General features: G+C 41.5%; 1 protein-coding gene across 3 annotated transcripts in view; it reads right to left on the minus strand.

The window, feature by feature from the left end:
* Window positions 1-671: 671 nt before the first annotated feature.
* Window positions 672-15,165, minus strand: part of TLK2 (tousled like kinase 2) — a 118,591-nt gene continuing 104,097 nt past the window's right edge. For all 3 annotated transcript variants that reach the window (XM_038546953.1, XM_038546951.1, XM_038546950.1), the window contains 6 exons: window positions 14,848-14,937; window positions 11,442-11,611; window positions 10,104-10,242; window positions 5,760-5,871; window positions 3,741-3,848; window positions 672-1,767 (listed from right to left, as the gene is read on the minus strand). In XM_038546953.1, the coding sequence (XP_038402881.1) occupies window positions 1,594-1,767; window positions 3,741-3,848; window positions 5,760-5,871; window positions 10,104-10,242; window positions 11,442-11,611; window positions 14,848-14,937 (793 nt within the window). In that variant the 3' untranslated portion in view covers window positions 672-1,593. The remainder of the gene's footprint in view (window positions 1,768-3,740; window positions 3,849-5,759; window positions 5,872-10,103; window positions 10,243-11,441; window positions 11,612-14,847; window positions 14,938-15,165) is intronic.

A 15,165-nucleotide genomic window follows, 5' to 3' on the forward strand; every position in this document is an offset into this window, starting at 1 on the left:
AGAATTATTTGAGAGCTCTCTACCCTTCCTGACTTCCCTCCCCCTGCCCAGGGAACTTGCATGCCTGAATGCTGCATCTTTAAATATTTCTGGCTGAGCCCTCTTGCCACATATGTCAGTAACATTCCAAGCTGGCTACCACATGCTCAGGCTCTGGTCTCCTCCCCTCTCTACTGTTGAGTGCTCTGCTGTTTCAAGGGCATGGTGGGGCCATGCATCTCCCATTTCAGCTCCGTCTTCAGTTGATCACACATCTCAGAAACAACCAAATGGAAAAAAAAATAATAAAACCTTAAGTTCCAAAAGAATGTTCATATTCAAAATACCTATCTCCCTGCGATTCTTTAACTCCACTTGATCATTCTATTAAAGTGAGTTAGACAAAGCGTGTGTGCATGTGCACATGCACACACAGACACACACACCAGCACACACCCACAAAATTTAGAGGGTTGGAGGTTGTTTCCTGCCAAAAGATCTAACAGAGGAAAGCTTATGAGCTGATCAAGTTTTAATATCGTGGTTAACAAGAAAGGTACACCACTTAGCAAGCACACAGAGACCGTGGGTAGGACCTCCTGATCCCTGGAGCATCTGGCTCCCTGGCCCATTTTCTGCCTACCTCTGGAACAGTTTTTCATAGTTACTACATTCAGAGAATCCAAGAGGACTGCATGGACAGATGAACCTTTATTTAAAAAAATAGCACTTCAAATAAATTAAAAGGGACAACCGTCAAGTGTTCAAATTGTGAAGAGTTGAAAACCTAGAGACTCCAAGCTGCGGGCTTCTAACCTCGTTCTTTGTCCGACGGCAAAAGCCCCACACACCTCAGTCCTCCCACTCGATGCTTTCCCTGCTGAGATGAGGGAAGCGATTGCAAACAGGAGACCAGACGGAGGAGAAAGCTGCATCTGACTGGAATGAACATTGCCACGTACTTGCTAATACGGGTTTCACTTTATGACCAAATGTATTCTTTCAAAAATAAAAAAGAGGGGGGGAGGGGAGCTGCATGTTTTTAAAAATTGAAATTATTTAGGGATAAAACACTAACTCTAGTGCCTTTAACGGGCAATAGCAACTTTTTTCCTCCGAAGTCAAACACCATCCCCAGCTGAGCCTTTGTGCTACAAGCTTTTCAGGAGATGTTACCTAAACTTTATTAAAAGAAAAGAACAAGTTTAAATATAGACACTGGACTAGCCCAGTCTGTATTTTCAAGTCCACATTCTTCATCTGAAGCACTGCATCAGGGACCCCCCTGAGTCTGCATGTTTTCAAGTTCACAGTACATGGAACCAGTTTTTCTTTTTAATTTTTTCCTCACTCAGAGCAGCCACACATAGTGGCCGTTGACGCCGGAACCTCGGGCGGGGCCTTTTCCTACGAGGCCTGGCCAGAGCTGCCCAAGGTTTCTCCTCAATGAGAATCGATGCTGTCATGCTCTATGGATGGGAAAAAAGCAAGAAAATAAAAGCACCTGGTACAGGTTTCATGAGATCCATTCGGATTCGCTATGTTCCAAACCCGCTGCTGAATGCCATTTGTCCACTTGTGTGTGCTGAACAGTTCACGGCCTAGGAGTGGGTCTCAATTTGAAGAACTATTATTGGACGCCCCTGATGTTGATGCGATAGCAGCTCCAGCAGGGCTACTCGTGGAGACCGACTTTCGGATGTGAGGCAGCAAGTAGGGGTCACAGGCCAGCTGCTGAACGTCGATTCGGTCCTCCTTTCGGTAGGCTAAGCATCGTCGAATAAACGCCTGAAAAGAAAGATTCATGAAGAAGCCTGAGGCACATAATCATGGCGCCCCTGGGGTGAACCCTGAGGCTCTGCAGCAGCTGCCAGGGCCCAGGGCCCGGAGCTGAAGTCTTCTACAGAGAAGGGGCTCCAGGCCCTTCCCAGGAGTCACTGGGCACACGCAGACAGGACCAGGCAAGGAGATGCACGGGCAGCAGCACCACTCCGTGGCCACAGACTACTTCCCCGAAAGAGGTGGCCAAGCCATTCCTGAGGGGAAACAGGGCACCACCTGACCTCTAAATATCTCTGCTCCCAAAGCACAAAGACCCACACAAAAACCACTCTTTCTGCCTTGGTCAGTTTACCCAGGCACATCTACTCTCATGGTCCTGTGTGTACAAACCATAGCCTCATGTGAACTTTCTACTTCCTAAGGAAGTGAAAACTTGTGATGACAAGCCACCACCACAGAGAGGGTGAGGAGACTGACACTAACACTGCAGTGTGTCACAGATTGGTGAATCTTATTCTTGCTTGAAAGATCATCAAGCAAATGATTAGGTGCACACACACCTAGGTAGTAAAGGAAAACCTGCATAGGACTTGTCTCCCCACGAGGACTACAGACCTGGAATCATACAGAGTTTGGTTTCATTCAGAATCCTAATTGACTACCAACATGGAAGTTTCCTTGTGCTAGGTGTGAAGGGCCCCACTGGCTCAGTATTTACAATTCTTATCACAAAGGCCCTCAAGCAGATGATCTAGCTTTTCCTATTTTTTAAGTAGAGAGTTCTGTTTAATCAGAGTCTCCTAATTATTTTAAATAAATGAACTGATTTTTAAAAATCTAAAATGTCATTATCACCTTCAGGCCATACTTTATATTTGAATGATAATAATGTTGTAATATAGGTCTATTGATTATAACCAATGTCCCACTCTGGTGCAGGATGTTGACAGTGGAGGAGGCTGTGCATGTGGAAGGACAGGGAATACATGGAAACTCTTTACTTTGTTCAGTGTTGCTGTGAATCTAAAACTGCTCTAAAAAATACAGTCTAAAAATATAGTCTAAAAAATCCATTAAAAATATAAACATGAGATGTAATGATTTTTCTTTTTCCCATGTTTAATTAATAAAGGACAAAAGTATAGCAACAATCCTGGTTTTCCCAAACCAAAAACACCTATAGGTAGCTGCTTGATTCAAGTCACAGAAATAAGCTTCATGATCCTTGGCCTTAAAAAATGAATGCTTTCTGGGATGCCTGGGTGGCTCAGTGGTTAAGCGTCTTCCTGCCTTTGGCTCAGGGTGTGATCCTGGGATCCAGGATTGAGTCCCACATTAGGGTCCTTGTGGGGAGCCCACTTTTCCCTCTGCCTGTGTCTCTGTCCCTCTCTTTCTGTGCCTCTCATGAATAAATCAATAAAATCTTAAAAAAAAAAAAAGAATGCTTCCTAGTGAGATGTGAAAGGAGAGTTAAATGAATTACCTTAGGTTGGACAAGATAGTTACTGGTCAAATAATTCCATCTTGCATTTTTTCTCTACACAGGCCTTTGAAACGGCAATCAGATCACATAGCTGTCCTGAGTAACACCTTCAAGTATTTCCATCTCAGTTTACCATCTGCCCTGCTACCTCTCCTACCCACCACCCTTCCCTCCGCTCCACCAGCTCTGTGGATCTGCTAAGCTTGCACTTGCATCTCAGCTTCACACATTTCTCTGGCTTAGAACATTCTCCCAAACCTACACATGGCTTATACCTTTCACATCATTCAAGACTGCTCAACATATCACTTCACTGAAGCCTTCCCTGACCAAGCCAGCAAAAAATGAATTCCCGCCCCTCCATATCCTTTCTTGCATTTATTTTTCACCATCTAAGATGGATCTGTTTATACTGATAATCCATCCACTATTACCCAGAGAACTAATACAGAAAGCAAAGCAGTCGTTTCCTGCTGGCCAGTGGGTTACAGCTTACCTTTGCTTCTGGTGTTACTACTGGCTTTGGCGGGAACTGCACTTCAGTAGCTTTAAGAATCGTATTTTCTTGTAGAATATCTTGCTGGGACTGGTTGTGGCCAAAAGGCTATCATACAAAAACAAAACAGAGGTGGGCCTCTTGTTAAGATGAAAGAGAACACAATTCAAAACCACGGAGAAGGGAAAGAAGACATGCCTCAGTGAGAACTGCTAGAAAGAACTTCGAAGATGGTCTCCTCTAACTCTTGCTTTTTTCAGGTGAGGGGTGGAAAGGTTCAGAATTGAAGTAACATATTCACGGTGCAACATCAAGATTAAGGCAGAGCTGGGACTAGAAGCAGCATCGGCCATGTCATAACACCTCTGTTCAGCTTTGCTTATAGCCAAGAACATTGCAGCAGGAACCAGCAACCTCTTCTGCCCTGAATGATACCTGTAGGCTTAAGTACTACATACGTGTGCCACTGGCAGACCCAAGACACAGGTAAAGAGAGATGGAAAAGGAAACAGCAGAGGAAGTAAGGACAGAGGGGGGCGGGGGGGAAGAGCTAGGGCTACTTAGTGGCTTCATCTGTGCCCCCAATGTGCTATTTTCTCTTTTTTTTTGCCTCCCAAAAGATGTTATTTACTTGAGAGAGAGGGAAAGAGAGAAGGGGAGAGAGAGAGAACACAAGTGTGCAATGCAAGACTGAACAGGGATCAAGGGGGGAGGGGCAGAGGGTAAGGGAGAGAGAGAATCTTCGGCAGATTCCTCACTGAGCAACAAGCTGGCGGGGGAGGGGGGCATAGCAGCTGGCCCTCACAACCCTGAGATTATGACCTGAGCCAAAATCATGAGTCAGACACCCAAGCAATTGTGCCACCCAGGAACCCCAATTTTCTAATAAAGTATTAGAAGTTCAAGCTTAGCGTCATCTCTACAGTGCTTCAACTGAGAGATCACAAACAATTCTTTGTACGTAACCTCTACCAACATTGTCAGCAGCATTTCCACATTATCAGAGAGTATAAATAATAATTAACTCCCCGGGGAGGGGCGGGGAGCGGCGTGCCTGGCTGGCTCAGTCAGTAGAGCATGCAACTCTTGATCTCAGGGTCGTGGGTTTGAGCCCCATGTTGGGTGTAGAGATTACTTAAAAATAATAACCCCCTACTGGCTGGTTCTGAATAGTTTCCCTATATTACAGAAGTAAGATAAAGAAACAAAGACCAAGGAGAAGTTAGAGGAAGCTGAAATCTGAACTAAGAGCTTGGTCTGGGAATTGTAATAAAAATATTAAGAGTCCAGAGGAGCTGTAGAACTCTCAAATGGCTCATACCCACAACCTACACTGTCGGGACCACTGACAAACTTCAATTATTCATACTTGACAGTAAAAATCTGAGTATATATACACTGGATCCTAGTGTGTATGTTTATTTATAGGATAGTATGCTCTTAAGGAAAACACAAATGTGAGAATTCATTAGGTATGGTTTCCCACCTACGTTACTATGTGTCCAAATCATCTATCACCTTGCTCCAAAGGTAACAGACAGTGAATACTTTCTAACACTACATATCCCCAGTATGGAAAATAGAGAGTATGCTTTTATTAATAATAGCTTTAACTAATGGGGATGACTGGGAATAGAGTGTCCTGTAGATATTTCAAGTTTCAGTTCTTGAGACCTTAAAGAGTGGCTCCTGGGGATGACTCTACACTTTAAATAAACTATTTCATATAATTCCTTGTACATATTATCAAAAACAAAACATATCCTGGATCTAATTGAAAACAGCAAAAAGGCATGTTTTCAATAGCTAGTGGAATTCATTCAGTACTCTAGGGTTGAAAAGTTCTGCTTATGCATTAAGCTTTTATTACCGTCTGTATTTTCTTCAAACCACAACTTTCAGGATTCCGTTCTGTATAACTAAATGATTAATTCCAAGAGAATGACTGACACCATGCCAGTGTGCACACGTGCCACCCAAGACAGAAGTCAGGCTGCCATCCCCGACCTTGCCCCTTACCTTCCTTCCATAGAGACACTGGTAGAATATCACACCCACTGACCAGACATCAACTTTATTTGAGATCTTTGGTGGCTCTTTCCCAACCACAAAACACTCTGGTGGTAAATACCTGGGACAAAAGGAAAATAAAAATTCTTAGAAAAATGACTGTGTAAATCTAGGACATGTACAAAAAGGCAAAGTAGAAGACCTTGTGGGAAATAAAAATACCTGAATTTTTTTTTAAATACCTGAATTTTAACTGAAATTCTGCCAAAAAAGCAACTTGGGCCCAGCTGAGGGAAGTCAGAGAGAAGATACTCTAACTTAAGGAGGCAGTCATGCCCTAAAAGCCTTAAAATACACTTCTCAATTCACTGAGGGGGGCAAATATTCCCTCAGTCCCTGCTTCGCCTACCCCAGCATCCGTTCCCAGGCTTGTGCCTAATATAAGTGTCATTCAACAAGTTCTGAAAGGGAGGGACAACACAAAAGAAGTGCATTCTCTTTTATGAGAGCTGCAGCAACAAACGTCAAAAAATATAACTCTAAGCGGTATGGGTTTGCTTTCATGTTGATGGAGAAAGATGATGGTCTCTAAAATAACTCTTCTAAAATTCCAAATGAATTCAGGATCCACTATAAATCCAAGGGGACCAGCTGTCTGCTTTTTTTAAAGTAACCTCTTTGCAAAATCTGGACTGTGAATAACTACAACATATGAGAAATGGTGATATTACAGCCCAAATTATCAAAGGTATTTTACATTTTCCATTCGAAGGGTGGTCAGGGGCTTACTGGAAGTCTAACAAGTAGGGGAGAAAAAGCCAAACAAACTAGTAGTTAGCACAACTCAAACCTCATCTGAATCCCTTCCCTCCCCACCAACTCCTGGCCTCTGAAACAGATGAGATGGGCAGCTAACCACACCAAATTGTATGGTGTGGAAGGTAAGTGCCTCTTGGCATTTAGGAAACCAAACAAATATGCTTCCACTCATTGCTCAGGGTCTCAGCCACGGTGCAGCTGGAAAGCAGCATTCTGAAGATAACAGATCAATTTCTGCAGATTTCATGCTGGCAAAATCAATTCTGTGAAAAATTCTTTATTTTAAACCCTGCTGTGCTACTGGTATAAAAGTCTAAACTTATAATTTGAAGGGGACCACAAGAGTTGAGAGGCAGAAAATATTTGATGAGGGGCTTTTTTCTTTTTTAAAAGTAGTTTATTCTCATGTTTGTGTTTCTTATTTATTACTTTTAATGGATGTTTTGGGATGATTAAGACCACTGACCTACATTATTATTTCACAATGAAAACTATTAGCCAAAACACACACTGAACTCACAAAGAGGGGGGGAAAAAAGCAAAGAAATAAAAATACAGGAAAAAAGACTAAAAAGAACAGCTTTCCCAATTACTAGTAAAGCCTCCCTGAACCCAACTTTTCATGGCTCTTGATTCTTCAATATATATAATTTAAATATGATCTTGGATAAATAAATAGAACCTTGATTCCAAAATGATCATTTTAATGTATTTATAACTCTTTTGTGGAGGTGGTAGGGAAGGACAGAAGTTGTTGAACTTATCCAAATGCTAAGTAATAATTCAGCCAAATATTCAGAGTACAAATGATACTGATTAAAGAAACAAAGATACTGATTGCCACTGGATAGTACAAGTCAGGAAAAATACTAGCTAGGTCTCAGTTACCCCATGTGTAAATGGAGAAATAGGGATCCCTGGGTGGCGCAACGGTTTGGCGCCTGCCTTTGGCCCAGGGCGCGATCCTGGGGACCCGGGATGGAGTCCCACGTCGGGCTCCCGGTGCATGGAGCCTGCTTCTCCCTCTGCCTGTGTCTCTGCCTCTCTGTCTCTCTCTCTGTGACTATCATAAATAAATAAAAATTTTAAAAAAAATGGAGAAATAAACTAGTTCTCCACCCAAATAATACTGAAAATAATAAGCGCTCCAATATCAAGGACTTTAGGAGAGAGAAGACAGTTCTACGACACTGCACTAAACTATGTTTAAAAACCTAGATGCATATTCCATCATGATAAAATCATCATAGAGAAACATGTTTCTCAAGGTCTAGTCAGATCATTTATTTAATAGTATTCAGGGTCCCTGACTGGCTCAGTTGGTGGAGCATAGGACTCTTTTTCTTTCTTTCCTTTTTTTTTTTTTTAATGTAGCCTCCACACTGGGTATAGAGTCCAATGTGGGGTTTGAACTCACAATCCTTCATCAAGACCTAAGCCAAATCAAGAGTCCATGGCTTAACCAACTGAGCCACCCAGGCGTCCCAGAGCATGTGACTCTTGATCTCAGGAGTGTGCCTTTAATCCTCATGTTGGTTGTAGAGATTACTTAAAAATGAAACTGTAAAATAAAAGTAGTATTCAATGCAGAAGAATTCTACCAAATACTGCAACAACCAACATACTGCAAACAGTCCCTAGATTTTTTTTATGTCTTCCTATCCTGTTTATATCTCTGTGGACATCACAAGTGGATTACATATGAGGAAGTTGGTTATGACAATGCTTCTACCAACATGAAGACTTTGTAAACCTTCAAAGAAACCCACGGAATTAAATTTTCTCAGTAGCCTCCCTCTCTACCTTTTTATTATGAAACCTATATTCAAATATAGTCTGAAGTAGAACAGTAAAATGAACCCCCAAGTAACCATCACCCAGCTTCGATAATTATCAACATGGGGTCGATCTCTGTTCATATAATATCTCTCCCCTCCTCCCAGATTACTTTGAAGTAAATCCCAAACATAATTTTTGTTTAAACTCCAACCACTAAAATTTTAAAACCTTAGCAAATACAGCAATAGGTAGCAATGAGAAAATTAATTTCAATGTTAAAAGGCTTCACTTTTTACAAAGAACAAGCTCCAGACAAAAAAGCTAAAATCTAAGTTCTAGTGAATTTATACAGCAGAGGTATAGACTTGTTTCCAGAATTTCCAACAAGAGATATTTTTGTGTCATTCAGTGACAGGAACACTAACCCACAATAACCACCATAGTAAATAAACACTGTAAATGTAGCTTCTATTTTAAACCTAGAATCTCAAAGTTTTAATTTAGGGACTGATTTTCACTATAGGTACCATCTCCATACAAAATAAGGAGCAATGAAACACAGAAATTTGTGCACATGGTGTTTTTCTCGGGATCTGATGGTTTCTCTAACTTCCATATGATCAGACTGATGAGAATAGAGCTCATCTTGTGGGTGGTGAATGATATTCCCCCTTCTCTGTTTCCAAACAATATCCTCCGAAGCAGTCACTATTCTACAGGAGCCCAGGGCCCTCCAATCTCAAAGAGAAGTGATATGACCAACAGACCCTGGAGTTTAACAGCATGTGTGACCCCTGCTTCCTCCATGTTGGAATCACATGTCCAATAAGTACCTTTGTGTCACCACCTCAGAAGTGAAAAGGAAGCTCTGTTAACATGCCTTTACAATCACAAAGTTAAATGCTTGGGCTGCAGGTATGTTTTATGGTTCTTGCTGTCAAAAGGAATACTAGGCAAAAGTAGGAGAGGTCATAAACAGCTGGGGTAGGGTGGCCACAGGGAGATAAGTCACAACAGATGGAAGATATGTGGCCCAAAACCTTTTAGAGCATGGCTAAGGGGATGGATATATTTCTTAGCAAACTGTGCTTTTTTTCCTGTTTAGATTTCAAGGGATGCTGTGATTACATACTGATCTTCACAACTCCTTTGTCCTTGACAGCCCACCATCCTCAGGCAACTCTAGAGATGAATCCCTCATCCTATTAACGCATAAAAAGAGACCTGCAATGGGGCGCTCGGGTGGCTCAGTCAGTTGAGTGTCTGTCTGACTCTTGATTTTGGCTCAGGTCATGATCTCAGAGTCATGAGACTGAGCCCCACATCAGGCTCACACAGGGTATAAAGTCTGCTAAAGATTCTCTCTCTTGCTCTGTGCCCCGACCCTCCCCCTCTCTCTCCTGGGGAAATAAAAATAAGAGAACTGCATTTATACTGAAAAAAATTTAAGGCCATTCTTTAAATACACATGTGCAATCTCATTCTCTTCCTACTCCATAGGGCGAAACCTAGGACGAAACACATAACTCCAATGCCTGGCCATATATAATCTCTCTCAATGGTTTCCAAAAAAGAAAAGAAAAATTAATTAAACAGAAGGAGTCAGACTGCCAAAAAGACAGTAATATCTGGGGAGGAAAGTCTACTTTGGTTTATAGCATTTTCACCTAAGACAGGATGTAGATATTAATTATTAATTACCAACATTTCAGTAAAGCACAGCCAGCCACCTTGGCAGATCTTCCGGATACCTACCAATAAGTACCAGCACCTTGTGACGTTAGCTCCATGCCATCCACTGAATTGTAGCTATCATCATCCATGATCTTGGAAAGACCAAAATCTGTGATTTTTATCTCTCCACATGCTGTACCATTTACTAAAAGAATATTACCTAAAAAGATGAAAACCTTCATGAATAAAAAGAGACTTACTAATTAAAAGTTCAAGGTAATAACAGACAAGAAGGGGACAACTGAACTCAAATTCTTGCACATAATAGCAAACATCTAAATTCCTGGAATAAAATGATCTGGACTCTGGATGCTGGAGGAGAGTCCTCAGTGTCTGGCTGCAAATCTCCATTTTCCAAGAACCACCTGCTAGAGGTGCCAAAACCACCACGATGAGCAGTGGGGAAAAAATAGTAACTCGCCAAAGTAAAATATCACTTGGACAGTTGGTCAAAAATGGTGAGAAAGTTTCATCTAAACTTTCAATAAGGATCTCTAAACCACTCTGTTTAGAACAGTCGTTTCAGGACAGATGCGCGCGCGCGCGCACACACACACACACACACCTAACAAGGACACCAAAGCTAGCAGCACAGTGCCACCTACAGCTCCTATGCTGGGAAATGTACCGGATTCAGCGATGGGAAACCCAATCACACAATGGCCATCGTTTTAAAAATCTCTTCGTTGTAATGAGTTTTTTAGTCATTTCAACTGTATTAGAACATTAAAGAATAATAAATTGTGTGATTTAATATGTAGCTCCCAGGAGAGGAAAGCAGAATTAGCAACCAACACCCAAGCCAAGCTGGTTCCAGCTGTCTCCAGAAAACATACAGACTTCTGAAAACAGCCAACAATGACAACAACAAAAAACATAGGTAAGAAGTCTAACTGCCCTCTACTGTTTGCTGAGGTCTACTGAAGTTACACAGTAACCATACAGAAAAAAGAAAAACTGCTGGAATTTAATGAAACAGGAGGCATATTTGCAAAATACATTGTTACTTTGGGGCACTTACCAAAGACACTTGGGAGTAGAGGAAAGTGCTGTGTACTATGAGTGATTGGCCGGCGGGGGGGTGGGGACTGAGCTTGCCAGAGCAGTTCTTTCTAAATTGGGCTGACATCATGAACCGCCCTGGCTCTAAAGACAAGGGCATTGTTTCTCCAGAGCATTTAATCCAACTCACCCTTTCAAACCCAGACTGTGGGGCCAGGACTCTTATTCCCACACCTACCCAGGCAAAAGCCAGACATTATTAGGCCTTCCAGGCTCCCGCCACATTCTCTAACTTCAGAAGTCACTTCTAAGACAAGAGAAAAGCCATCAATACTGTCACCTAAAAGTTAGACATACCTGGTTTGAGGTCATAGTGTATGATGGGAGGTTTGATTTCATTTAAGTACTTTAAAGCATTCACAATCTGCATGATAATGGATCGGGCCTCTTTCTCCGACATTAATTTGTGCTGTTTCAGGTAGAAGTCCAGATCATTTCCCTCACAGTATTCTAATACTGTACAAAACCTAAAGACAAATAAACCAACATTTATTTGACTGTGGGAAAGAACAAGGAGATTAAGGCTTCCTAGACTAGCTGCACTGAAAACTTTGGGTAATTAGTTTCTTGCTCCATTCTTCTTTCTTCCTTAAAGTACTCTTCTATTCTTTATTCAGTATCAGCTACCTGAGTGGTTGACAGGAAGGAACCTGGATTCTCTCCTGGGGAAGAGTCTTCCTACCCTCCACACTGGAATCTATCTGCTGGGCTTACAGCTCACCCATGACATATCTCCTCTTAAATCCAGACTATAAGAATACTACCATGAACTATAATGTACATAAGCTAGGTGTCTTTTAGAAAAGTCTCCTACATGTATCCCTACCGTGCTCCAGGTCTAAACAAGCATATTGTGGTCAAGTACACAATTCTCAGTGTAACATGTCTATAATCCCGAGGGCTGACAGAAAGAATCTAGGGTTTGCCCAGGTCTCAAGAACTGGTTTCATGTCCTGTCTCATGGCAGTCTGGCACAATACTGTACTATAATTAATCTCTCCTTGTGAAACACAAGGTGTAAAAGTACAGTATCTGTGGTTCTAACAAATGTGTTATTACACAGTATGAGCTTTTTCCTTCATTTGTATCAATACATCATATTAGACTCCAATTTAAAACTCTATAACATTTGTAGCATTAAAGGGCATGTGCCTATCTTCCAAGGCAGTTATAAACCAAAGTGAGGCTTCCTGAATTATTGGAGTATTCCTGAGAGATGAAGGCCTTTAAGCTATCCGAAGCTGTGACAATGTGGGTGCATCACTCAGGGTCTAGTCAGGAAATAAAAACCACCTGAGTATTTAAAACAGAGAGGTGTTAATTCAGGGCACTGATCACATGGATGATGGAAGAGCTGAGAGGGTAAACTGGCCAGTGAGGCACCTCAGAGATCATCTAGACAGGAAGCCATTAGCACCCTAAGGCCAGAGGGCAGAGATGGTGCAACTAGAACCAAGGGTCCCCAAGAGAAACTGGAATCACAGTGGGGGCAGGGGTGCATGTATGTTTCTACCCACCACCATCTGCTTCTCTAGTAGCTGAATCCAGCTGAACAACAACTGACACAGAAGCCTGGTAAAAACAGCCTACAAGGGTCAACTCACCTAGGATGCAGAACAGGGGAAGGGTGAAGAGCAGACCTGAGAGCAAACAGGCTCAGGACTAGCCAGCACTACGGCCTCTGGGCAATTCGAGGCCTTCACAAAGTACCGTAATGAAAGGTGGACATACACAGTCCTGTGGGACCCCTGAACTGAACAGCTTATGTTTCTTATGGAACAAACTAGGGTATGCTAGCACCTTATTTAAAGATAAATAGCAAAAATTTATAGATTGTCTAAGACATGGATTCTTGTGCTTAGTGGATGTATTCTTTGACCCAAGTGCAAGCTTAAAATAAAAACCTCACTCAAACAACTCTCAGAAGATTTACTAAAATGATGGTGAAAATTCACCATACACACAACTGGAGGTACAAAATAAACTCAAGAATAGCACACAACCAAGGAAATTCCTCAGATTAGTTAAAAGTGTATATATAATTAAAAACCACAGATAATCCAAGTCATTATTTTTGAGACTTTTATGTACTTATATTTTGAGGGGTGGTGGTCTACTTAGTATTCAAGGCATTTATTCAAAGCAAAAAAGGTAAGACCACCATGCAGGTACCTGTTCTCTACCTAGATATTTATCTGAACCTCATCCATGCTAACTACACTGACTATGCCTGGTTCAAGGGCCATACTTCTGGAAAGGATACTTCCCTGAGCAGGTGGAAGAAGGGATACTTCACATTTCCAAAGAGAATTAAGGTCTCCCCCTTTGGGAAGCATTTGTAAATGTGGGACAGTTCTCAGCATAGCAATCTCTGAGACAGCTGCTGTCTGGGATAGGCCAAAACATCCAGAATCACCTTGCAAGGCTAAGGAAGAGTATCTGTTGGTCAGATTCTACGGTGTGTTCTCCTGACTCAGTTTAGACTCTTACAGAGAAAATGTTTTCAAATGCTGAAATTATTTCTAAGTTCCTGGTTAAACACAGAAGTGACAGAGCTTACCTATACCAGGTAATGAAATACAACAATGCCTAAGAGAACTAAAGATCTCAGGCAAGTCATTTAACTTCTATGGAGCTCAAATTTCCATCTATACAATGAGAAGGCTGAACTGAGATCCTTTTCAACTCTAACATCCTACATGCCTGTGAGGCTATATTTTCACATGCAGCATTGGGTTATCCCCTCATTTGTGCCACAATTATTCCCGTTCTATGATAAAATCACATTGCTGGTCCTTCCTTAAAAGGCCCATTACTGTTTATCAGATTCTGCAGCTGGGCAGAGACTCTTGTAGAGTCCACACTCACTGGTGCATATCAGAGGTAGATGGCACCAACTTGTGACAGTTATCAAGAGCTGATAATTAAATTTTCAGGAATTTTATGAGCTGGTTATTACACCACTGGTAGGATGAGTGGACAAACAAAAGGTGGTATATTCACACAATGGAATATATTTGGTCATAAAAAGGAATGAAGTACTGATACATGCTACAGAATGGATGAACCTTGAAAACACATCATATGAAATGAAAGAAGCCAGTCATAAAAGTCCATATACTATATGAGTCATTCATATGAAAGGCCAGAATAGGAAATCTATAGAGACAAAAAAAAAGATTAGTGGCTGCTTAGGGCTGGCGATGCGGGGAAGAATAAGAGGTGCTAGCAAAAGGTACAGGGTTTCTTTATGAGGTAGTGAAATGTTCTAAAAAATGACTATGGCAATGAGTGCACATATCTGTAAATATACTACAACAAGCCTTAAATCGTACACATTAAATGGGTGAACTATATGGTATTTAAATTTCATCTCAATAAAGCTGGATGTTTTTTAAGTTAGTAGTGTGAAATTAGACATGTTGAGAAATTTATTATCACAGATATTGTCAGATACTAGGAATTAGCCCTCCCCACTGAGCTGGTTGTTAAACATTTACCAGCACACAACTAAACACATTCTGTGGCTAAGAGATGTACTGCTGGCCCAAATGTGAACTGATATAGGATCATCTGCCTAGAAGTGCACTTGGTTCCCTCAGAGGGTATTTCCTCAATCCAGACTGAAACTCTATTCCATGAATAATCAACACACTGCAAGAAACCAGTATCAACTGCTAGGCTAAAATGGCACAGCACTTACGAGTCAGTGTCCAGTGAAAAGTAATCATACAGCTTAACTATCCTGGGATGATCCAGTTCTTTGTGAATCCGGTATTCCCTACATGCATGCCTGTAAATAAAGTGGAAAATTAACATTTTGTATTTTGGACTGTCTTTCCGACCTCTTCAAGAATACTCCTATACATTCTCTCACTGCTCTTTGCTTCTCTGCCTATGTGCATTCCATTCAGGTCTGGCTGGCCCCCCCGTATCTTCCCTCGTCCTATTTTCACTACTAGTGTCTACCAAGCTGTTGAGAAAATAGCAGGTGTTCAGATATTTGTTCAGATATTTGTGC

This window comes from Canis lupus, chromosome 9 (genome assembly GCF_011100685.1).
Source record: "Canis lupus familiaris isolate Mischka breed German Shepherd chromosome 9, alternate assembly UU_Cfam_GSD_1.0, whole genome shotgun sequence".
In the NCBI taxonomy this organism is placed as follows: Eukaryota; Metazoa; Chordata; class Mammalia; order Carnivora; family Canidae; genus Canis; species Canis lupus.